Source organism: Enhydra lutris, unplaced genomic scaffold (assembly GCF_002288905.1).
Source record: "Enhydra lutris kenyoni isolate GAN:26980312 unplaced genomic scaffold, ASM228890v2 scaffoldscaffold16, whole genome shotgun sequence".
In the NCBI taxonomy this organism is placed as follows: domain Eukaryota; kingdom Metazoa; phylum Chordata; class Mammalia; order Carnivora; family Mustelidae; genus Enhydra; species Enhydra lutris.
The window spans coordinates 35450382-35476746 of NW_019154100.1; the positions used below are offsets into that span (position 1 = coordinate 35450382).

The 26365-nt window shown below is 44.4% G+C and overlaps 1 protein-coding gene across 3 annotated transcripts in view; it reads right to left on the reverse strand.

Annotated features, from left to right (window-relative positions):
* Positions 1-26365, reverse strand: part of LOC111147268 (engulfment and cell motility 1) — a 524081-nt gene that overhangs the window by 300483 nt on the left and 197233 nt on the right. For all 3 annotated transcript variants that reach the window (XM_022503209.1, XM_022503208.1, XM_022503207.1), the window contains 3 exons: positions 25310-25360; positions 22194-22316; positions 20445-20576 (listed from right to left, as the gene is read on the reverse strand). In XM_022503209.1, the coding sequence (XP_022358917.1) occupies positions 20445-20576; positions 22194-22316; positions 25310-25360 (306 nt within the window). The remainder of the gene's footprint in view (positions 1-20444; positions 20577-22193; positions 22317-25309; positions 25361-26365) is intronic.

Consider the following 26365-nt stretch of genomic DNA (forward strand, 5'->3'; position numbering starts at 1 on the left):
TGGGCAGGTTATTTCAGATAGAAAATAAAGGGCCACACCATCTACTTCACCAGGTCATTGTGAAGATTGAACAAAGAAAGTATGTCAAACACCAGGAGAGGATCTGGCATGAGATAACAGGTAACAAATTTTTAGTTCCTCCCCCTCCCCCGACTAGGGCTGGTGATTCACAAAGACAGCTCAAACCTCTGCTACTCTCTCTCTTCCTTCAAAGCCCTACAAAAGATGTCAAAAATGGCCAAAACACAGAAGCTAGATGCAAAATGCGATGACCAAGATGTGTGTGGTAAAGGCAATTAGTGTGTAGACTTGCTCTTATGGGACCACCTTAATGGGGAATATTTTAGAACTGGACCCTGTACAAGCTGCCCAGGAGGGATGATGAGGGAACTGAAGCTGCCAACACCATGGAAGATAACGCAAGTGGAGGAGGGATTTACAGTGATCAACATCTTCTTTTTCACCGTACAAGAATAAAACCTGATTATAGACACAAATGGCACATGTTCTGCCATTGTACTATGTAAATAATATTTTCTCAGTAACCAATGTTATTTCTTGTAAATTACCCTAAAGCATTTGCAATAAAGATACGACAGTTATGAGAAAAAGGCAGCGGGGTAACAATAGTAGCTGAGTGACTCAAAAGCTCTGTCCATTCATTCAGTACCCACGCATTCAACTCCTGTTAGAGAAAGAGATAAGAAAGTCCTGGAAGCTGACCTCCTATTATTCAGGGCCCATCAGAGAAGAGAGATGAACTAGGAGAGGAGCTGGAATTTGCTCTCTGAAAAGCGGCAGAGGTGGGCACACCATAGAGGGGTCAAAGACTATGCCAGGTTCCCCCCAATCCTCAGTTTCCTCACTGCCGTACTTATACTCCAAAACATTATTTCCTCAAGGCAAACTCTTAAAAAAAAAAAAAAAAAAGGAAGAGATGGCTAGAAATGCCCTATCTCAAACAATGAAACCCTTGGAAGAAACATAGGTATATATCTTCAGGATGATTTCTTTTATGACACCAAACGCATTCCCAATAAAAGAAAAAACAGACATCATTACAATTAAAAACCTATATGCTTCACAAGACTCAATCCAGAAAGTGAAAAGACACTTCACAGAAAGGGAGAAAAAATGTGCAAGTCATATCCCTGATAAAGGACTTAATCCAGGAAACATACAGGACAAAAAGAGAAACAACCCAACTAAAATTGGGCCGAGGTTACACATATTTCTCCAACGAAGATATACAAATGACCAATAAGCCCAGGATAATACTCAGTATCATTACCCACCAAGGAAATGCAAATCAAAACCATAAGGCCCACTTCAAACCCACTAGAATGACTATCTGTCAGAAAAACAAATGTGGAAAAATTAGAAACCTGAGAGTTTGGGTGAGAATAAAATTTAATGTGAACATTGAAAAAGCTTGACATTTTCTCAAAGTGTTTAAGGTGGAGTTACCACGTGATCCAATAATTCCACTCCTAGGTATACAGCCAAGAGAAATTAAAACACGTCCACACAAAGATTTTATACAAACGTTCATACGGAGCATCATTCCTAATAACCAAGAGGAGGGAGGCAATGAAATGCTCATCAACTGACACATAATAAATTAAATGTGATTGGGGTGCCTAGATGGCACCGTGGGTTGGGCATCTGACTCTTTGTTTTGGCTCAGGTCGTGATCTCAGGGTCGAGAGATCAAGCCCCACGTCGGGTTCTGCACTCGGCGTGTAATCTGCTTGAGATTCTCTCTCCCTCTGACCCTCCTGCTCATGTTCTCTTTCTCTCAAATAAATAAATAAATCTTTTTAAATGCTTGATTCATTAAATATGGTATTTTATATATGTGCTGGGCAGTCTTCTCACTTTCATGGTTCCTAGTACCTTGTGACAAGAGCTCTATTCACAACATTTTTAAAAATAAAGCCGTCAAAATCTTGTTTCCAATGGCAATTGTTGCTATCATTTGCACGATGCTTCAGAAATTACAAACCACACGTGCGTACACTGTCGCCTCTGATGTGTAACATCTTTGTAAAGGGGGGGGTATAAAATCATCACCAGTTTGCATGGTAAAAATAAAGACACCAATCACTCCACAAGAGATCCCAGGGACTTACCCCCAAAAAAGACAATTACCTGTACTGCAAACCTTTGAGAAAAAGGAGTCTACGTAACACCTGCTGTAGCTCAAGAAAGGCCGTCGGGGCTCATGAGACCAGAGGACAGAGATAACGAACGTTCAGACCTTAGGGACCTGAAGCTCAGAGGCCATGAGGAGAGCAGCCACTCTCCCGGAGGTACAAGGGTATGTTATTTTGGTCATTCCAAGAACTGATCTTCATTACCTTAATGGAATCTGATCCCTATTAGCCTAAGGAACGAACTCCCAAAGGAATGAAAAGACACTTTTCCAGGGGAAAATTCTTAATAAATTACTGCTGAAACTTGAAAGAGAAAATAAATGGCGGTAGACTTTGGTGAAATAAAGCCAAGTACATCTTCATCCTGGGATTTTTGATCATTGACAAAGCATATAGAAGTCACCACCACCACACTGGGTAAAGTAAGTATGTGACGTCACCATAAGCACTCTACATTTTTATCTAAAAGAGAACATGTTATCAGTTGGATTGTACAGATAACCTGGAATGTAAGATCCCTAGGAAAGCTGGAGGGATTTATGTCACTAGAGAGCCTTGGAAATCTGAATCTTTCTACAGCCATGTCCAGTCATCAGATATCTAGACATTTACTTTATCATTCTGTCCTTCACCTACCAAAAAAAAAAAAAAAAACACATTTTATCAGAAACTTCACCAGCAAAGGAAAGAGCACAAAGATCAATAGGCTAATATTTATAAACTATAATCCAGGTGATAAGAAGTCTGCAAATGCATAAAATAAACATTATGCTAAGGACAGACTATTGATCATAAAAAATTACTTTACTCCAAGGAGACTCCTTTCATTTGTTCTGTAGGTGCATGTTGATTAGTCTCAGGTAGATATTAAGAGCGAGCAATAATTATCATTTAAGAACCACACGACTAACGTGGGGAGCAGAAGTCTCTATATGCTTTCTACAGGAATTATTTTTATTCTCAACACTTTGTACCTGAGATAGGAAAGGAAGAAGATCTCTCATAACACTCTGCCAGATAAAGCTAAGATAGTAAAACGGCATAATAAATGCTTCCTTTCCAGCATTTCACTAGATACCTTATAAATAAAACCCATTTTGAAGATTTAAAAAACAACCTGTATGATCACAACTTTAGTAAAAGTGTATTTATCTATGTAAGTATAGAAAAATATTATCTGGAAAGATATTCACCGAAATTGTAACAATATTTTATTTACATATGAAGGAATACGGCTGATTTTTAGCTAAATCATTTTGGTTGTCTATATTTCTGAATTCTCTGCAACAGCCTTGTCCTGCTTTTAGAATTAGGTTAGTTTAAAAAAAATTTCAAATAAATTCATAGAAATGATATGAATAAAAATCTGCTTCGTGGAAAGCAGGAAGAAGAATTTTAAAACAGGAAATACAAATACACAAAATTATAAATGAAGGTTTCAAAAATGTCCTTACATTTTGGCCCAAAAGTCTAATAACCCCTCTTAGGGAAATAATTCTAAATGTGGACCAATAGTGATACACAGTACATTTACTGAATCAATATTTTTAATATATTTTTTTAAATCCTTAATTATACAGGAGAAGGCCGAAGTAAATTCAGGTTCAGTTATGTAATGAAATGGTATTCAGCCACTGCACACAATTTCCATCAAGGATTACTGATGACATATGGAAGTGAAAGGAAATTGAACACAGTTTCTTCTCAACTATGTCAAGAGCAGAGTTCACAGAATTAGCAGGGTTTAGAAGGAGCAGGGTTTGCCTATGGAGGCTGGGAATACAGGTGATTTCTCGCAGTCTCCTGTGTGTTTCCTTGGCTTCTTTGCCTCTGCTTTCTTCAGGTTTCCGAAATAGGCCCAACACCAGATGGAACAACAAACGGAAAACTTGTTTAAAAAGTGGAAAGAGGGGGGACGCTCAGTGGGTTAAAGCCTCTGCTTTTGGCTCAGGTCATGATCCCAGAGTCCTGGGATCGAGCCCTGCATCAGGCTCTCTGCTCAGTGGGGAGCCTGCTTCCCCCTCTCCCTCTGCCTACTTCTCTGTCTACTTGTGATCTGTCTGTCAAATAAATAAATAAAATCTTTAAAAAAAAAAAAAAAAGGTGGAAAGAGAATGTGCATAAGGTCGAAGGACCGAAAGCAGAACCAAACATTGCAGATACGTGTTCAGATCTGGAGAGGGAAATTTAGAGAGAGATTTGAAGAACTCATCCTGCAAAGTGTTATTTTGTGGTTTATTACACATTTACACTACCATGTCAATGCTGCCAAGGACTTTGTGAGCACTTCTGACCGCCTTCCCCTTAGTTTCTGGATGAGAAAGGCAAAGATGGCAAGTGAAAAGTATGGCCCCAGGAGGCCAAGTGCAGGTGAAGCCCCTGAACCAGACTGGGGTTTATAAGGCAAAAACAGAAAGATGGCACTTATCACCCAAGGCCCCTTGGTTGCTCCTGCTTGGCCAGGCTGGTATTTTCATCACAATCTCTTTTTTTTTTTTTTTTTTTTAAAGATTTTATTTATTTGACAGAGAGAGATCACAAGTGGACAGAGAGGCAAGCAGAGAGAGAGAGAGAGAGAGGAGGAAACAGGCTCCCTGCGGAGCAGAGAGCCAGATGTGGGACTCGATCCCAGGACCCTGAGATCATGACCTGAGCCCAAAGCAGCGGCTTAACCCACTGAGCCACCCAGGTGCCCTCACCACAATCTCTTTTAAGAGGGAGGTAATTCCTGCTGATATGTAAAATGAGTGAAAACAAAAGGCTGTTAGATAAGCAGTAGTGGAGGGCAAAGGGGACAGAGCCATCAACCACCCTGATGCTCAGGGACATCAGGGAATGAAGCAGGGCCACAGGCCATTACTCAGGGGGACTCCCTAGGGGACTGAGAGCTTAAAGGTACAACACTCTTCAGTAACCAACAGCCTTATGCAATATATTCATGCCCAGCCCTAAAAATAGGGTAGTACTATATATACAGTGTTGCATCACTAGGAAACACTAAAATAGGGCTATGCAAATGGTCTTTTATAGGAAGAGTATTAATTATGTTTCCTAACTCTTACAAATAAATCGGAGAGTTCTGGCTACCCGATTTTCTCTGGCCATCACTTTGGCTCCTGCGGGTGGATGGATACACAGAGGAACATGTGCGCACACACTTAATGCACATGCATAAACAGGTAAGTCTGGTACGATGCGCTGCTCAGAAGAACCTGCCTTGGGTACTCAACGCAGTTCTAGTCCAAGACACCCGTTAGAAGTCGTAGAGCATCCTCACGGGCACGTAGAACGAGAAGACGAAGAGGATATGCACTAAAGGCTGTCTGTATACTTCCGAAGGGAAACCCTTAGCTCTCGCCCACCAGCCCCTAATTTAAAAAACTATCCAGTTTCACCCAAACACCCGAGCACACACTATTCCATGGCCTGTTGTTGAAGGAGCACTTTCTTCATATTTTTCAGCCTCTCCCTGCTTGTCACCCGTGCCTCCTCTGTCACAGCACAGTCATGCTGGTCCCTTTGCTCTTCCTCCAATGCTGCATGCTTAACCCTGCCTGCTCCTTAACCCTATCTCCAGTGTCCCCTCTGTAGAAGGTCATGGATTCCTCAAATTCTGCTTATTCCTTTTTGGACTTTCAAGGGCACCTTCTACTCTGTATTTTTCTAATGTAATACATCAACTTCCACCTGGTATCTTACACACACACACACACACACACACACACATACACACACACATATGCATCTCCCTTCTTGAATGACAGAATCGCTCACTGATTGATTCATTCATTCATTGAACACACACTTGCTGTGTGCCTACCTGATGATCTAATCTTGGGGATTGGGCTGGGTATAAGGGATGTCATGGTGAGCCAAACAGGAATGGGTTTATCTCTCCAGGGAGACATGAGACCGTCAAACAGGTGACAACGATGGGGGTGGTAGGTGCTGAAACAGGAGAAGCTCCTGGACCTCCCATCAGACTCACCTTTTCTAGTCTAAGAATGTAACACATCCCACCGGAATCATACATGGACTGAAGAGTGGAGAGGAGAGAAGGAGAAGAGAGTTCAAGCAGAGGGAATACCGTGCATGGAGGTCCAGAGGGACGGAGAATTCACTAAGGACTAAGTTCCATGAGGTTTGGCTTCTGTCTGATTCATCTTTGTGACTAGAGGTGTATTGGCACAGTCCCTTAAATATAATAAATGCTCGTGAATATTGGTTGAATGAAAAAAAAATGAGCCAATTCCTAAGTTCCTTATTGCTCTATATGCCCCTATTCCATTGCCTGGCCCATTACCATCAAGGAACTCTACAGGTGCCCCACAGGGTGCCATCTTTCAGTGACCCACTCTGACCAGTCTGCTGACATCCAGGGACACGCCTCCTCCCTTGGCTTGGAGAGCTAGTGTGGGTGCTTAGCCAAGCCCAGCCAGCTGGAGCCTGGGCTCCCTTCAATGCACAGAAACTGCAGAGCTTTGCAGAGCTTTCCAGCAGCTTCCCCATCTGCAAGCGCCAGCGTGGCTCTTCCCCTAATAGACCAGGTCCCAAGTATGCTATTTGGGGTGGATCCTGCCCCCAGAACAAGAGCTAAACTGCAGGGATCTCCCTCTTCCTGTTCTCCACTCTCCAGCCTGTCCTCTTTCTCCCACTGCTCATGAGCGACAAGGAATGGCTGCAACGTGGGAGAGCCCTTCCAGGGAGCTAAGAACTAACATCTAGAGTATCTCAAAGAGCCATAGAAAGGGCTGGATGGTCAAGAAAAGCAAAATCACAATTGCTACCATCAGGTTCCGTGAGCAACAGGAGGCAGAGAATTTAATCCAATTTCTGGATTTCCATAAAGTTAGGTAAGTGAGCAATCAGGACGTTGGTCATCAAAGCGCTTGCGTCCCGTCATTACTCTGTCTTAGTTCTACAGCAAGGTGAACATCAGTGTGGGGAAGAGAAAGCATCTCTGAGCAGAAAAGGCTCTAAATCTGGAGGAAGAAGGGGAAAGACAAAGAAAACCCGGAAGCAAAACTGGTGAAATTTAAATGACTGAAAAACACCGAGCAAGCAGGCAGCCCTGAAACAAAGAAGGGATGGAAACAAGGCGTCTCTGTTTAACCTGAACTGAATCCAGAGAGTGAGACCTTTCATCTGGCCTTTTCCTTTCTCCTTAAATAGAGAGACAGCACAGCCTAGAGGCTGAGGAGGAGACTGGCCTCAGGCAAGCCTGGACAGCCACCACTGCCGCTGCTTGCTGGCCCTGAGTGTTGGAAGCACCTCTGTTTTCAAGAAGCAAGCCCAGCTCTACTTTCTACCTGCGGACAAGGACGTGGATTTGCTCTTGCTGGGTTTGATTTCAGAACCAGCAAAGTTAACGGTCTGTACGCATTCCCTTAAAGAGAAGCAAGCAGAGGGACGCGGGGCTGGGGGGCGGGGGGCCTCCATGGGTTACACATCTGCCTCGAGCCCAGGTCATGATCTCAGGGTCCTGAGATCAAGCCCCGTGTCAGGGCTCCCTGCTCAGGGAGAAGGAGGAAGAAGAAACTCTGCTTCTCCCTCTCCCTCTGCTGCTGTCCTCACTGGTGCTTGCTCTCTCACTCGCTTTCAAATAAATAAAATCATTTTAAAAAGAGAGAGAAAAAAGCAGCCAGTTGGTGTGCAGTCTTCATTCATGGTGATGTTCTGAGAATGAAAAGGCCACAGTGAGACAAGTATTTGGTGGGTTTCTCGGCCCTGGGAGGAAGGGACAGGAGTAGAGAAAGTCTCAGCTTTGTACACCCACTCAGTGCTCCTAGAGGCCAGAGAGAGAGCCGTGCGGACATATGCCACAGTTGCCTATGTCCCCGCTTGCTTGCCCTGCTGTCTGTTCCTTTGCCTAAACAATGCAAGGAGTCACAGTAAGTTTGCAAGTTTCCTTTTCCTGCCAAAACAATGCAGTCCCCTTGGCAGGTTTTTAACCTCCCAGAGCTAAAAAGCCTTGTTTTCTTCATTTCCAAAATAGGAAAATGAGTCGCTGTGCCCTGTGCCTTGCAGAGATGCAATGAAATAGTACATGGGAGCCATCTGACCCACGCCCCAGGACATGCCCCAAAATGCTGCTGGCGGTGGGGAGGGGGTGGCTGCCGTGGGTGTTCCGTTATTGATCCAAAACCAGTGGAAACCCCCATGGACCACCTAAAAACCATATATTCTCAGCGGGCTGATCAGTTTGGTAAACATTTAAAGAGGAGGGGCAAGAAGAACAAGAAAGCCAGAAGTCCATCAACACCTGGCACCCTTTTAACTATGTGATCTCCAGAGCCACTTCAGGAGGGTGAGTCATTTCTCGCTGGAGAGTCTGGAGTCTGCAGGAGTCCACCAGAGAACTCCTCCTGCCCCCCTTCTCTCCCCTTCAGAATGAACAAGTACAGGAAGCGTGCCAAGATGCCTGCACCAGGACAGTTTTTATATAAGCACATTATTCTCAAATTGGTTCTTGTCCCTTCCCATTGGAAAGGTTTTGACAGCCTTCCTACACATACAAAATGCCATCCCCAGAATTAGAATCCCACGCCACGAAGCCAGTTCCTAGTGTATAAATTATTTCCTCCCAGACATGAAACAGGTTTGGATGGCGTGCTCACACCTTCTCTCCCAAGGTCACATCACACTGAATTCAGAGCCATGAGACACATGGACAATTGGTGACCATTTGGGGAAAAAAGGAAAAGAAAAAAATAAAGTCTCCGGGAAAAGAAAGAATACAAACAGAAGGCACCCTAACACCATGGGGAGCTGTTCCACGGCTGTCAAAGCAAGGTCAACAGCAAGCAGGCAACTGTACCAGGGGTCTCTGGGCTGATCACTTCTTCACCCTCTTGCCTGTGCCCCAGAAGAGCCAGGACTGTTCTCAAGGGTGCTCTGAGAGGATCCCACCAGGGCCAAAACCACCAAGTCAGGCAAGGACAGCAAAGCATCAGGGGAAGAAGTGCTGAATGTTTGCAACAACCCATCCCAGATGCCAGAGCCCCGTAACTGCTCATTCTATTCTAGACTCTGATCTAACACTTTGGTTCTAGAACTGTCCAGCCTAAGCTCAAGGCACTCAAAATGTTTCTCTGGGATGGAGTCAGCCATTGAATCGTGCTTTCTATTCTAAACAACAAATTTTTGAAATATTTATGTTGTGGTTCTGAGCCCTCCTTGCTTTTGAAAATTCTCCCAGAAGCAGACTACTGTGACAGATTGGATCTATGAGGACATACTTGGCCATGGACCTGTGTGCTAGCTCCTGAGTAGCCAAAAGGCAGAAGAAAAAGAACGGCCTCTTCATTAAAGAGGCTCTTCGAAGGGTATAAAACTCCTGCCTCTTGGGAAAATCTTCTAGAATTCATGGCCTTCGGGACGTGTCACTCCTTAGCATTAGCTCCACTCTTGAAGCGACATATTTCTACTCTCTGACCCGGCCAGTTATGGTCAAATGGAGAATTGCCCCAGTCATCCAAGAGGGAAAATGCAGACCCTGGACTCACGACGGCCATCAGATCCAAATGGTGATATCAACAATCAGAATTTATTAACATTTTCTCAGGGCCAGGCAGGTTGCTAAGAACTCAACAACTATTAACTCATTAATCTCCCTAGCAAGCCTATGTAGGAACCATTACTCTGCCCATCTTACTAATGAAGAATGAGGTAGAGAACATCAAGATCAATTGTCCAAGATCACACAGTTGATGAGGAATGGAGCTGGGCTGCAAAAACAGGTAGCCTGGCCCTGTTTTGTGAGGCGGGGCTCACAAATGCTTTGCTACATAGTTTCAAATAAAAGTGATTTGTTTATAGGGCACTAAGCTTGCATCTCCCACAATCATCCTCCCACTAGGTGGTACCCTTTGGCTCCAAAGTTCCATATAAAGAAAGGTGGTCAAAAAGGTGTGTACAATACTCTAAGAAGTTAACGCTAACACTGTTCGGTAAGTTGCCTCCTTCTGCCACAGTTATATGTCAAAGGGAACAAAGTTCTTGCAGGTTTTAAGCTAAAAGGGGAAGGTGAAAGATTTTGGCTGGAGCAGGGCTCTTCAGAACCTTTTGAAAATTACCCCACTAGGGGTGCCTGGGTGGCTCAGTCAGTTAAGCACCAACTCTTAATTCCTTCTCAGGTCATGATCTCAGGGTCGTGAGATGGAGCCCCACATTGGGCTACGCTCCAGGCATGGAATCTTAATCTTAAGCAAAGATTCTCTCTCTCTGGGCACTTGGGTGGCTCAGTTGGTTAAGCAACAGCCTTCGACTCAGGTCATGATCCTGGAATCCCAGGATCAAGTCCCACATCGGGGCCCCTGCTCAGCAGGGAGTTGGCTTCTCCTTTTGCCCCTTGCCCTCTCATGCTCTCTCTCTCAAATAAATAAAATCTTAAAAAAAAACAATTCTCTCTCTCCCTCTCCCTCTGCCCCACCCCTCCCTCTCTCTCTAAAATAAAGTACGATAAAATAACCCCACCGAATACTTCATCCTCTCCAGTACATCTGAATTGCTCCTTACAAAGTTGCTCCTTCCTTCAGCCTGGATGGCAGCTAAAACACATCCCTTTGTTAGGAGCGCCCTCTAGTGACAGAAAACAGATTGCGCGCCAACAGGAGATCTAAGTGGACCCCTGGGGTACAATGGGTGTTGAACAGGAAAGGAGCTGGGAAAAGAGGGAGTAGGGGAAACCTGTCTCCTCACTCCGTTTTCAGTAATCATCCCTACAAAATTTTGCTTAGAGTTAAAATAAGTTACAGTAAAAAATACAAGAGAAAGATGAAGCTCAAAAATTGTCTTGACAAAGAACCATAGTTCATTTTCTTTTAAAATACTTCCTTTAAAAATATCAAAACATATCATGAGTACAATTATTCACGTATCCCTTGTCAGGGAGTAAGGACGGATGTGCTTTTCACCACCTCCAGGGGGTACCCACAACAGGTAAGGCAAATGGATGTCTGGGGGGTGATTCTGAGATGGGATTGTATCCCTAGCTCCACTGCCCCTGTGAGCTCCCGCCCCTCTGCTCGGGTGGGGACGAGGGCAAGAGCATGGCGCAGATGTAAATCACTGACCTGATGGAAATGGGAGGGACAACACATGCCCTCTGGCAAGAGAAGGGCAGAGGAAAAAAGGGGGTCCCCCTCCACCTCCCACTGTGAATGCTCACACCTGGGCTGCCCCTGGAAGCCACCCTAAGCCAGTTTTCACTGTCCTTCCCCAAGGGAGCCAGAGAGCAAAGCAAGATCAGGGAAGAAAATAATCCATATTCTGCATGGGACTTCTCGACTGTCTCTCTCCAGCATTAGGAAGCGCGATGAGGTTAACCAGAGAGAGAGGTGGCCCCATGACACTGTACCAACCTGAAGAGCCCACCTTGCAGGAGCTCTGTCCAAGTGACCTGCTCTGTGGGGTCCCTGATGGGAAATACAAACCAGTACCTGATCTTCCAGGTCTCTGCCAGAGAGAACTTTCCAGAGCTAACTTTTCTACACAGATAGTGACAACAAAGCTGTGGTCCTCACACTGAAAACCAAAGGGGAAGACAGCATGTGCCATGCTCTGCAGCATTTAACCAAAAACATCCATCGAAGACACTGCAGAGCCCACCCTGGCCATGTAAGGACAGGACACTGGTTATCTTCTCTTCACCTGTAAGGAAGGAGTCCCTTGAAAGACATGACTTCTGCTTGCCAATCAAGGAAGTGAGCAACACAAGTGCCTGCAAATTTTTGCCTGAACTATTGGCAGCCTCAGAGAATGCCCTCGGTTGGCTGGTTCCATTCCGAATCCCACTTGCTGTTTGTTGGCACGAGAAAGGCAAATGCAGAGATAAAAGCAAAAAATGGTCCCTGAGATTCCACAAGGCTCACGTACTTTCTGTCATCAAGGCAGAAGTCTCAATGACATCTTTGAACATACAATTCAGTAAGTGGCTACTTACAAGAAAACGTTGAAAAATGATTCTATAAGATTCTATCCACTTGAGAAATGTGTATCAAGAATCAGCTCGGGGGCACCTGGGTGGCTCAGTTGATTGAGGGTCTGACTCTTGTTTTTGGCTCAGGTCATGATCTCAGGGTCATGGGAGCGAGCCCCATGTCAGGCTCCATGCTCACTGGGGAGTCTGCTTAAGATTCTCTCTCCCTCTCCCCTTCTCCTCCCTGCTCACTAGCTACTGTGCTCTCTCTCTCTCTCCTTCTCACTCTCAAATGAGTAAATGTTTAAAAAGGAAAGAAAAGGAAAAAAGGGGGGGAAGGGAAAGAAAGGAAAGGAAAGGAAAGGAAAAAGAAATAATCTCAGACTTCCCCAGACAGCTTTGTACCCCACCCCAACAATGCTGGTTTACTGCAACTCCACTGGCAACTACTACCCCCTCCATGTTATTGCATCAAACATTTTAATTATGCGTATTTTTAACTCAAAATACATTACTATTGTTTCTACAGTCAATATCCATTTAGCTTTTCCATTTCCAGTGCATTCTTTCCTGCATCTCTGTGTTAAGACAGAAGATAATACTAGATGTACAGACTACTGTACCTCATATAAAAGACCTCCATGACAGCTTAAGGAAAAAGAACTGAGAATGAAAGTCAGATTAAAAAAAAAAAAAAAAAAAAAAAACAAAGAAGAAAGTCAGATATATAGGTGCTCGATAAAAGCTCACCTGCCACAAACAGACAAATCTCAATTAATAGGGAGGCCATCTGTGCATCTTAGAGTTTTCTTAGCCCCTGAAAGGTCCCCATGAAGGCTAGTGACTCCCACCCAGCCCCGAGGAGATTGTAAGGCCCCTGTATTGGTCCTACAACTTCTGCTCTGCAGGCCCATAAGCAGAGCTGAAACGTCACTGGGTGTCCCCGAGGCTGTCTGTCCAAGTCTGGGGCAGGGGAAGGTGCGGGGTTCTGGTTAGGAGTCAACGGCTGTCGTTTAGCGCCATCTGGTGGCTGATTCTGCTCCAGCTTTCAGTTACTAAAAAGGACTCCCCCAGCTCTTTTATACCCTGACGGAGCAAGAGTTGAAATGGTTGGGACTGGGGCTTTGTGGCATTTCAGATGGGAACAGGGGGTGTGTTGATCAGGTGGAGCAGGTTGCAGCATCCGTGAGCAGCCCACAGAAGACCAGGCTCCAAGGAACAGGCACACGCAGTATCTGCTTGCAATTTCACCACCACGGGCAACCCCTCACCAACATCCCCCAGGGGTCTCTCGGGTGGAAGGGACTGTCTGGGGCTGGCCAGTCTGGCAAGGATTGGCCAGCACTTCCCAGGAGAGCACCCCAGCCCACACAGGGACCTCCTGAATTCTATGTGACTGAAACTTGGAGAATTTCAATAAACAACAGTTCAAAAAAAAAAATTCATTGTCCTTTTGCTTTTATGAACTATTGTTCATGGGTCACATATTTATTTGAAAGCAAAATGCTTGGTTAGGAATACTATCCTAATTATTAAATCACTCACATGGGAAAATGGGCCTTACTTTACAAAAAAATGCTTTATCTTGTGGTTACCAGAGGTGGTTTGTTGCCAAGAGGGAGAGGGTTGAGGAGCTCCACAAAATTAGGTAAATGGCCAAATTCACTTTCTACAATTCCCACTCATATACTCCGGATTCTTACTAACACTGTCCTTGGACCCCAAGGGACTGAAGCACATTCTCAACAACAAAACTTCATGAGAAAGTCCTGTCACGAATGATGCAGAAATAGAAGCCAAGCCCACCAGAGGCAGGGCCTCCTCTATGATGGATACAATGAATGTGGACTGAAAATTCCCCTGATCTCAAGGATGTGGTATTTTCCGGGCACCAGCAATTTCGAGGCAGCCTCTGACTTCAAACAAATGAATGAAATCTCAGTAGGTTGTCCTGCTCCCCTGTGACTGTCCTGAGCAGCGTGCCAAGGGCTGGGCAGATGCCCTATTAGGCCTCACATGCTGTCAGCTCATCAACAGTGGAATTTCTCTTCCCCACTTAGCACGTACAGGCCACAGGGCTAGGAAGGAATGAGCCTAGGACCGCCTGGGATTCTCCTCTCCAGGGCCCACCCCTGATTGAAGGCTCCCCAAGCCCTCAAAGTCCAGTCCATTCTGCTTCCCTGCCCTCCCCCTCCCTCCTGCCCCCCCCCCCACAGCTATGTCCTATGAAGTTACTGCAAATCCTGAGATAATGAATACTGAGCCACTACTTCCCAGGGGAAGTACAGGGTGAGATGACTTCCCACTTCTGGTGTCAAGACTTTGTCAGTCAGTCGATACATAACCTTGCTTTATGTACTTTTAAAAGACAATTTATTTAATATACACTGTTGGTTCATTAATGTGGAACTCACAGCAATGACACTGTAATGCACGCCTGACCTGAGTTTATCTAACCTGCATTTCCCCCCGTAAGATGCATTTCGGCTCCATGCACTTACGAACATCAAGCAGCACTTCAGAAATATGCTTGGGGACCCCTTTAAACCGCAACACCTCCAAGACACAGATTTCAAACATCGAGGCCCTGGCTTGACTATGAAAAGGACCCCCATTTAGTGCAGGAGAGTTGAACCAAGAAGGCGGGCATCCCCCTTGTTCTGACCTCACATGGGCGAATGACAGTGAAAGCACTGGAGTACTGATTTGGGGATTACAAATAAATCTTAGTGAATAGCTGAATTTGCACATGCGGAACCCATTAACCATGAGGACTGAGGATTGACTGAACATTTCAAACCCCTTTGAACTGAAAATTCTCTATCATCTGTCCTCACTTGCAAAAGCCAACTCGACTTCTCTCCCCGTAAACCTGAATGTGCACCAGCGACGCATGTTTGCAGTGTCCCAAGCACATGGCTCTTTCACCAGTAACTCGTATTTTCAGCCACACATTTTCTCACTACCCTCCTGGCACGATTTACAACTCTCGCACCCCCATCACTGCCGGTCACAGGGTCATGGGACACTGTGTGATGCCGCAATAACACTATCAATGGTAATTATAACATCGGCATAAATGCATCTGAATCCCCAGTCCGCTTGCTCTCTGCCAGGCACTCTGCTCTAGGGTTTACAAAGTATCTACTAATTTAATTCACATAACAAATTCACCAACAGAGACAACGCTTAGATCCCCAGATTAAAGATAAGGAAACCCAGACATGAAAACATCAAGAAATCTGCCCAGGCCACTGAGCCTGTGCGTGGGAGAGTCCGCAGTCAACCGCGGGCAGCCTGCGTTCAGAGCCCAAGCGTCGTCCCAGGTCACGCTCACAATTACGTTTGAATTCTAGCAGCGTTTAGACCAGGAGGCTTCCTCCTGTGGTAGGGATGGGGATGGAGATGGAGGAAGACATGGGTAAACATGCATCTCACTTCATTCTCTGCCATCTGTATTTGAGAAAAAATATATTAAAATGACACCAAGCACTGCATGCATATGCAATTACGTATAACTATATTTCTGTAAAGATGCATAATTATCTTCTATCATCTGGGAAAGTAGAAAACCCTCTAAAAATTTTAACATGAATCTGTATTAGTCATTTTTTAAAATTTTTGGTATTCTCTGATCCTCTGATCCCTTGGGTCCTTGCTAAGATTGGAGGAACTGCCCTTCCCAGGGTTAGCTAATTCCTAGCGATAGGAAGCATGCATTACATAAGCAGACTCTCCAGTCCAGATCCCAAACCCCAACATCTCCTTTATCAGGGTTTTGCACTCTGGCCCACTGTCCCCTGCCCTCATCACCATAAGGCAGACAGCTAGGGGCAGTCCTTATGCTCCACAGTCCAATGAGATTATTCAAACCGGCCAACCTTAAACCTGCCTACCTTATCTTGCCTTGCTTTTTTCATGGAAACCACAACAAAGGCTCTTGTCCACGTTTCCCCCTCACTCCCTCTGTCTCTTGACGCCCCTCAGTGCTTGTCCCTGTGCCCCATGTGGTGTAGCGCACTCCCACTTTTGAGAACTATGAGTAAATACATTACGTCTTCTCCAGGTGTGGCCTCCCCATAACAAAACACAATCAAACCTACACTTCAAAAGAGAATCTTAATTCTGAAGTCATCTTTTTCTCATGACCTTTTTTCACTTCCACATTGTAGTCACTTTTCTCTTTCAGGACAATCTGAAAATGTTAAGGGAAATATTTATCAAGACTTCTCATATTAAAACATATTATACTGTTCAGAAACAGTTTATTTTAAAAATGAGTTTATTGGAGCACCTGGGTGGCTCGGTAGGTTGTGTCCAACTCTTGATCTCAGCTCAGGTCTCAAGCTCAGAGTCATGAGTTCAAGCCCTGCACTGGGCTCCACACCCAGTGTGGAGCCTACTAAATTCATTCATTCATTCATTTAAAATGAGATCATCTGGGGCCCAATCAAGCTAAAGGAATGGGAAAGCAAAGGCATTTAGGAAAAAAACAAAAACAACAGCCTTGTCCAACTTCAACATCTGCCTTGGTTCAAGGGCAATCACAAAAATGAACTACAGATATGTTCTTTGTAATGACTGTCCAACTGACCAAACGAAGGTAAAATTCACAAATAGAGAAGCTACTAATCTGACATCAAGACAACCTCTGAAGGGTCTCTGGCCAGGAATGCAACTCTTCAGAGTATGAAAACCATTTTGCACAGTTCTTGGTCATTATAATCAACAAGGTACAGTTTGTATTCAGGTATTTCCCCAGTTTTCAAAATAAAGTATTCTAAATAAGGGAATCTGCCTTCCAGTGCCTTGAGAACTACCTGCGTCCTCACCCTCTTATTTCTAATAAGAACAGCATCATCCCAGATCACCCGGACCCCTCCTCCCGCCTGGGCACCTGCAAGTCCGTTCTGCAACTAGAGAATCATTAACTGAGCGATCTTAGAAGATTAAGAAGCTTTGTTTTAGAAGCAGGTGCTTTTCTGTGTTATGACAAACCATAATACACCATTTAGCCACTTTAAATTGAGATTTCAGAATTATTTCATCAGAAGAATCTGCTCTGTCGGGAGGCTGTGCTGGGAAGGAATGTAAGGCCTTCTGCCTTCTCAAAGGTGTTGTGCTTTATTATCCTTTAACAACTGTTCTGCTTGCCTTGTTGGAGCAACTGCCCCTTCTACTTTGGAAAACTGAAGAGGTTGCCTGTGATTTCCATGATATGTTTTCTCCAAAAAGCAAAGAAGGGAAGCACTATCAGATGATCTTTGATGACATCCCAAAGACCTTAAAATAGACAAACAGCTGCACAACTGAGGAACTGCTGCCCAAACAGGTTCAACAACTGGCCGGCTGGTCCAACGGCTGGTAACCAGGAAAGACAGAATTAAAATCTAGGCCTACTCGACTCCAAAACCTGTCATTGAACATCTCCTGGGCACTGCCTACTTGGAAGACGGGAAATGAGAAAGAACAATCTTCACCTTATGAATTAAACTTCTTTTCAACGAGATCCAAAAGATTATCCAAACCTCAATTGCTCCTAAAGGAGGCAACAGGAAGGAGTTCATTAAGGGAATAAGCAAGATTATTCCTCTTTCAGAAGCGCAAAGAGAATTCTGCATCCGGGCAGCTTACAACATCTAGAGATTTTAAGGCCGGCTTCCAGCATTTTTGCGCGATGGTCTCTAGGTGGCGCAACAAGCACGTGATTCCATTCACCAAGGCTTGTCTGTTTCGGGCTGACTGGGCATTCAAAAGTGAGTATCTCTGCTCCTCAAGGCTGTAGGAAATTTTCCACCATTAGAAATCATTACTAACTAGTCTTTCCAATTTCTCAACTCTTCTGATGCAAGCTCATGGCTTGGAAGAAATTTCAGGGGAAGGACTAAAACTTTTTAGTTTTTTAGAAAACTAAAAAAAGAACCATGGAAAAATAAAGGAAACCAACATTCTCTTTTTGGTTATTCTAGGTTCCAGGTCTTTGCTTTTCCTAAAATGACTTTTCAAGTCCTTTGAAAGGAGGCCATATAAGAGCTAAAGCCTTAAAACCACATCAAATTAGCTTTCAGTTAAAAAATACCTTGTTCTTCCTAAACTACTTGAAGCAGAACGCTCAGCAGACACTGAAAACTAAGACGGAGATACGCTCTATTAGTCAGCTATGGAAGAAATGAACACCACATTAACACAGATGGAGCTAGCCTGAGAAAAGTCACTCCGACTTTGGCTCATGAAATATTCTGATGACTTCACCTAGAACATGAAAATAAAAAGGGAGATGTTTCATACCTCCCACACCCATTACATATACCATTCCTAGAGATCTGTAATAATCCCAGGAACCTGTAATAATCTGAATCCCAGCAAGTGTTCTTCCCCCAATCTCCCCTCTCCCCTCCATCCTTCAGGCACACAGCCAGAAGGAGAAATGACACTGTGCATTTGGGGATCCAATCGTCCCAGACTAGGATGTGGGGCAGAGAGACACAGTGAGTCCTGGGGGCACGATGGATCAAGAACCAGAGTTCTGTGTTTTCTACACAGTTCAAATGCACTGGAAATCCAGGTGATAGCAGAGGAAGACAATGAAATGGGAGTAACTCAAGCATAGCCTATACCCACGCTCTCCACTGGGACGGAGTATCAGAATCAATTGGGAGCATTTTGAAATCCACATGCCTTGATCTCTTCCCAGGTCATTTTGATATGACTGGATGGCAAGAAAGATTGGGTGATTTTGCAAAGCTTCCCAAGTGATTTGGACAGGTCTCATTCAAGACACAAAAGCAAAACCTGGAAAAAAAACTGGGTGGGGAGGTAGGACGTGAGCTGCGAGCACACTCCTCAGCTATACCCCCAATAACTGCTAACACACAGGTGGGTGACAGCAGGGTGGCGACTACCTGTTAGCCTTGACCACCAATACACTTCAAGTACAGGGAGCTCTCACCTGGCCTCTTGGCCATGACAATTCCTGCTAAAATTTTTCAAAAAATAGATTCTACTAAAAAATTTAAATGGAATGTCAAAATACAAGATATGTTGATATAAGAATGATATCACAGTACCTCTATAAAGTAAGTTGCAAAGCAGAATACATTTGACAAGTGTTCTTATTAGAAAAGACATATTAAGACTATCTACATAAAAACAATAAATAATCAGATTTTTTTTAACTTTAGGAAACATTGGATAGATTAAAAAAAAATAGCCACTCTGATTCACTGGGCTAAAGTGGAAATGACTCAGTGTGGAAAACAAATTGGTAAATATCAACAACCTTAAAAAATAAATGCCACAAATTTATCCTAATAACATGATCACGGATACATGTAAATACTGGGCAGCAAAGATGTCAATTTCAGACTTATAGTAACTTTCAAAGACTGAATTACTCAGCAAGAGGGTTTGGTTACATACACTGTAGTCTATCCCAAAAAATGAAAAACTCCTCAGTAATGGGAAACAATACATGTTAACATGGAAACATTTCCAAAGACGATCCCCATGAAAGACAGGGTTTCCCAAATAACATACAAAGCGTGATACGTATATACATAAAGATTAATATGTGTGTGTGTGTGTGTGTGTGTGTGTGTGTGTACTACAGAAGAGTGTTTATTTGCAATGATAAAGTAATGCCTAATGATTTCTAATCACTGAAGCCAAAATCTCATTTTTGGCCACTTAAGATGCCAGCCAAAATGGAAACCTAATTTTACACCCTCAGATGTTGACATTCATTAGCTGAAAGTCACGGGAGAAATGTCACGGTGATAAAGGCCAGAACGGAACCCAAGTAGAAACAAAACAACCGATTACGTTCAGGACAAGCAGTGTTCTGATTTGCAAACTGAAAAAAAGGAAATCGAGGAGCTGTCTTACTAACGTCCGTAACAAGACAAAAACTTTCAGGAAAGGACAAATTGAGTAAATCTCATTGTGACTACATTTCAGGAGACCCTCAATTTGATTTTGATAGGAAATCCATGTATGTCAGTGATCCAAACAGTAACCCAATAATAACATCTATCCCGCAGTTGCCATCGCCCATTTATTTCCAATAGAACCTGAAACATCTTGTGATGCAGAGTTAATGAAATCTACATGCATTCCGGGCTCACTGCACTCAATCAGAACTGAATAAACAAACTCCGTATTAGTCACACTTAGGCAAGCTATTCCGCTGCACTGCAGCCAGAAGAGATTTTCACGGGATCCTGCTGAAACCAGCTAAACATCTGGAAAATGTGGAAACTATTCCGCGAGGCGCTAGAGGACCACACGCTCGGAGGAGACATCGGTTTCTGCAGCTGAGGTCAGACCCCTGATGTTGGAAGGAGAGCGCTTACTGGAGATAGCTTACTTACAATGAAGCCAAGTTTTTTATAATCCCGGGTATACATGGACTTGCGTTTCTCCATGCTGCCACTGCTGTTATTAGGTTCAGACTCTGCATCAAAAGCGATTCTTCGAAGTTCAAATATAATGTCCCTCTGAGCCTGAAGGCGTTCGGGAGAAAAAAGAGAGGAGGGGAGAGCTGCTTTCATTGTATGACATTACAGATACTCCCTCTTTCCCCAGGATCTAAACGAATCACTGCTTTCAGGCAGAAGGAAAACAGATGAAAGGCAACGGATGTCCCAAGTTAGGGCTCTGCATCGTTCCGCCGTCACTCTCCCTGCTGGCCAGCCCCGGCTTCATCCCACGATTATCCTCACGGCCAAGTCGTTTGGAATACTTCGGTCAATTACCTAGAAGTTCAAAATGGTGTCCCAAATATGATGGAAGTCTTGGGTCTGGGGATTTCCACACTGGTCGAGCCAAAGTGAGAGGCACGTGCAGGTTTTACAAACAGCGTTCAAGTGACAAGGGATCTCTACCACCACTAAGAAGTGACTACATGGAAACAAACCCTTAAAAAATGGCTACAACGGTAAATATTTGGCTACGTCTATTTTACCACAATAAGAAAAAAAATATATATATATATGTATATATGTTTTCAATAAATAGAAGGAAGCATTTCCAAATGGGGAGGGCCGTTCCACATTAAGATGCAAGGCCTTCTGTCACTAGAATGGTAAGCTAACAGTCTCCTCTCTCTGGGATGATTACACTTGGCCTTGCCAAAATTCCGGGGCACGTTGGACAGCCTCTCCAAGCCTCTCCATCATTCTTAATCGCGTGGCCTCGTGCCATGGATGAAGGGCTGCGGCAGTTATACGCTCCCCATGTGGGGCTCACATCTGCGATAGATCAGGCCCTCACGTGCCAGTAATGAGTGTTTTCCTTTCCAAAGCTGCAGCACTGCTTAAGTTGAAAATGGGTTACGGCAGGGCCCCCAGCTGTTTCCTCTCAGTCTGTCCTCACACAGTAAAGTTCCCCCAAAGCCTTTTGGATGGAGGCGTAACCTTTCACACACAACCACCAGAGGCCTACAGAGAATTAAAACAAATAGCCAACTGACACAAACGCAAGCCCAGGAATCAGGTGTAACCTAGGAACCGCCCCCCACCCCCTTCTCGGCACTGAGCACTGGAGAATGGAAATTAATTCCTCCAGCTGTATCAGGATCACACAGGGCAACCAAATGGCCCGAGTTGTCTGGGAACTTGACTCCAAAGCCATTACCATTGCAGGTATTGGGACCAAAGGCCAAGATTCATGACCATGTGACATTAGGCTTTCTTATCCAACAAAGGAAAAATATGCATGTATTTGATATATGATGAAATAATCCCATCTGCTTTGTTCTCTGAGCCCAAGTTCACCTAAATTTTAAACACATCCACCCCCACCAAGTTCTGGGATGTGTCCATTAAGGGTCTGACTTCAGCTCAGGTCATGATCTCAGGATCCAGGGATCGGGCCTTGAAAGAAGCTCCCTAATCAGTGGAGAGTCTGCTTCTCCCTCTGCCCCTTGCCCTGCTGTTTCTCAAATAAATTTTTTAAGAAATCTTAAAAAACATATATATATACATATATATTTTTTTAAGATGATAATAAAACAATATCATCATCTACAAATTCCTGGTTTGGTAGTAGTCCAATAAAAGATCTTTAATAACCACTTTCTCTCCCCTGTGTGCTTTTGCTGCTGTCTTCTTGGCACTCACCTGGTCCTGGGGGTCCATCTTGGTCATCATCCTGTCTTCCAGAAGGTTAAAGGTAAGCACCTGAAGCACGTACAGCTGATGTGCCATTTCATTGTTGATGGCTCTCTGAGCTCGGATGACATGCTGGGGAGATGGTTCAGAAATAATGATTTTTTTTTTTTAAAGGAAGAAAAAGCCAGCAACAATTAACCCCTGTCATTATGCCAAGAAGAACCCCAGAAGTCTTCACTTGGAGGCCCGGGAAATGTAGGTCTATGGGACCACCCTTCAGAAGAAAGGTGAGGATGTCAGTGATCTTGGAGCTTTTCTTTATATTCCAGGGCCCAATAAAGTTCCTGATGGTTAGGCCAGAATCCAGGTAAAGACCTGCTCTGTGCAGCAGGGAGCAGAAAAAAGGCACTGGAAATACATGGGTGACTGCAGCTCTATAAACCAAAAAAATGTGCCTGATGTGAGAGCATCCTGAAGAGAGCTGTGGATTTCTACAACAGAAGCCTTCCTTGCACGCAGCAGAGGAACAAATCGTGTGTACATGTGGTAAGCAACTTTGCCATCCTCTTACCCTATAACTGTCTCCAACAGGTGATCCAGCTTCTAGGTGGAGAAATGTTTTAGAAGCAACACAAAAGAAAGCAAAGTATGAATCAGGCCTGCAGTTCATTCACCGTGGCAACTATCCAGAGAACACCACCACCACAGGCAATGAGCTAATTCATGTGCACAACTTTGCTCTCCTGCTAACAATTAAATGAAAAACAAAATGACCCTTCCCCTTAGAAACAGAACCAAAATGGAACAAATGGAAAAGAAATGGCAGGAGACTAGACATGGGGGCCTTTCCCCCAACTGGAGCGAGGTTAGAAAGGAGACTGAACACTTGGCCTAACATACGTCTCCTCTAGCATAGAACAAGGTTTTGCCTTAAAAACGCCAAAGGACGGGGTCAATGTGATAGTTTGAATGTGCTATACCCAACCATGTCCTGCCGTCTAAAAGAACTTTCTTGAGGTGTCCCAAAGCCAGCATGCACTTGGACTCCACACCCCAGCTCTGAGTACCATGTCAAAAGAGCCAGTTAAAGAAGGAGAAGGGGAGGGGGGACCTGGGTGGCTCAGTGGGTTAAAGCCTCTGCCTTTGGCTCAGGTCATGATCCCAGAGTCCTGGGATGGAGCCCCGCATCGGGCTCTCTGCTTAGCAAGGAGCCTGCTTCCCTTCCTCTCTCTCTGCCTGCCTCTCTGCCTACTTGTGATCTCTGTCTGTCAGATAAATAAATAAATAAATCTTTAAAAAAAAAAAAAAGAAAAGGAGGAGGAGGAGTGGGGAGAAGAATGAGAAACGGAAAAAAGTCACTGAACCAAGGTAACAGGGCTGATGGGGGTGGGAAGCTCAGCGGTGAGATGGGGAATGGCATGAAAGGCCATATCCTCCCAATTTCAGAACAGAATGTTAATTCAGAGTATATGTTTCGTATCCAAGGTGTATAGGCCAGCTATTTTATTAGCAACTCAAAAGTATCTTCACTCCAAGTTTCTGCCTGAGGATAGCAGCCTGGAACTTCCAGCCATCGAAGTCTCATAGAAGTCCCATGGAAGCCAACTGATCTTCTAGGCACGGGGGCTACAGTCATTCCACCTGGCCCATCTCCCGGCATTCCAACTCCAACTGCCACACCCAGGTAAGAACAGCAGGCTAGGACCTTAATGTAACATCTCTCATCTTTCATCTTTCCACCCTCCTCCTGTCCCACAGATATCTTCACTGAACCACGCTCTAATACTGCGCTTTCTGCTCGCACTAAGAACCACGATAAAGATTAACCGTGTTATGAATCCTCCTGCAACTTCTACCAAACCATTCTTGGACCAAGAACCTATCCAAATGCTCTATCAACACCCACTTCATAGCCCAGGTCCAGGAGGAGAAGTATATCATCCCCAAAGAACCGGGGTACCTCTTTTATCAAACAACGAAAATTACACTCATATGTTTCTTTTTATCCTTGTCAGCCAGGAAGTTCAAAATCAAACTCGATGACAAATTGTAGTCATTGCTATTGGCTTTGGATTCTAGAATATTTATTATGTTTGCCCTCATAAGGTTTTTAATTTTCAACAGCCTCACTGTATTGGAATGTGTGTGTGTGTGTGTGTGTGTGTGTGTGTGTGTGTGTGTGTGTGATTGTAAGCTAGTGGAACTCCTCTTTGAAATCACAGAAACAGAAATTGCCTCTTTGGTAAGCTGGGAATCAATCACACGTGCTTCTTTCAGTCTTTGGTTAAAGTCAAATAGCAGGTAAGGCCTCAGGAAATCATGCCATTTGATTTATTTCTAAACATTCACCACATAAAATGCTGGACTTCTTTTCCACTGACGTTTCAGGTCATTTGCACGTGGCAGTTAACCAGTGGGTTCCATGTATGTCTTTTCTGTCTGTCTCTTGCAAAGGGGCCCAGGGAAGTGATGGTCAGAATTTCAGAGCCTCTGTCAGAGTCTGACAGGCCTCCAGTTAGCTTCTTCATTAAAAGCAGTGTGAGCTCACACCAGTGGATTTTTTTAAAGTCATAGAGCCCCTGATTTCCTAAATGCAAAGCTAAGGTGATGTTGAGGAGGGTGACTGGGTGTCTCAGTCCATTAAGCATCTGCCTTCAGCTCAGGTCATGATCCCAGGGTCCTGGGACTGAGTCCCACATCCGGCTTCCTGCTCAGCAGAGAATCTGCTTCTCCCCCGCCTGTGCTCTCTCTTTCTTCCTCATGTTCTCTCTCTCACATAAATAAATAAATAAATAAATAAATCAAATCTTTAAAAAAATAAAATATAAAGTGGCAGTGAGTGTAATAAACCTGGCCCATTGGGAGAGATTACTACTCCTTCCTGCCAGAATGTCTTCCCAGGGCAGTTCTGGACACCCCTCCTTCCAATCCTATAAGACCGTTCCTGTGGGAAAGCCTCGTTCATTCCAATTCCAAAAGCACACTTCTTCCTCCTTGCTAGTTACTACTGCTCATCACAGAAGCAAGTCACAGAACAAACCACAAACTGAAGCCGCAAGGGGAGATAAATGAATGCCCCAAGCCATTCCTGCCCAACAAGGTGGTCACACCGCACGGGTACTCACTGTTAAAATGATGGAACGCAGCTGCTTCTGAGCCAAAATATTCGCCATCTCCTGTTGACAAAAAACACACCCACACAAAACCTTAGGTTAGAAAAACACATTTCAACATGGCCTCAAATGACTTTATCCTGGGGGGTGCTACCTAACTGGATATCAGCAGTATTTCTTACGGAAGAACAGACTCCAGCAGGTAGAAGTATTCAAATTGCTCTTTGAATATTCTGTTTGGACAACAGAGCTTTGTCCAAAAGCGAAGGAAGGAAATCTGGCACCCGCAAACGTCTCGTTTTTTTTAGGAATTTCCTCCTTCCAGGAAAAAGTGAGCGTGGAATAAAAAGCAAATACTCTGGATAAAGGCAATGGTTCTCTATTCAAAAGGCTCATCCGCTTTTCTTAGACTATACATGTGCAGAGAGGTTTACTAGGAAATGCGCCTGCACCAGGGAGGCCCCCAGTGTTGCAGCACCATCCCTTTAAGTCTCCAAGTCTTCCAAGAGCCACATCATCTTAATTTGTGCAAAACCAAAGCATGAGTGGTACGTACCCCAGGGCTTGAAAATAGTCTACACAAGTCAACTGTGTGGTGCTCTAGGAAGGGACAAATATGGAGCAGGGACTCCAAGAGTCCACACTCCACATCACTAAGACTCATGTCTGTAAGTTGTATTTGGGGCTTTGGCCCACCTAGCACAGAGGATTTGCAGGTGACTTTAGTAAAAGAAATGATTCACAGATACTCTTTCTAAATACCAAGCCATAGATATGAAGCTGAAATTATCAAGTTGGGTACAACCTTGGTGCAAACATTGTAAGCTAGTGGAAAAAATACTGCTCATATTCAGGAAGGCACTTGAGTGTTCTTTTGGTGGGGAGGGGCTGGATTTTAGAGTTAGAGTTGCTGCTCTTCCTGAGTAGAGAAGAAACTAGGCTACGATTCGAAACCACAACCATGAATTCAATCACGGCGAAAATAAACTCGCAGGAAGCAAGGAGAGCCCAGACACGCAGGTGGGAAGTGCGAGGGGGGACACGCAGGCAGGTGGGGGCAGGAGCAGA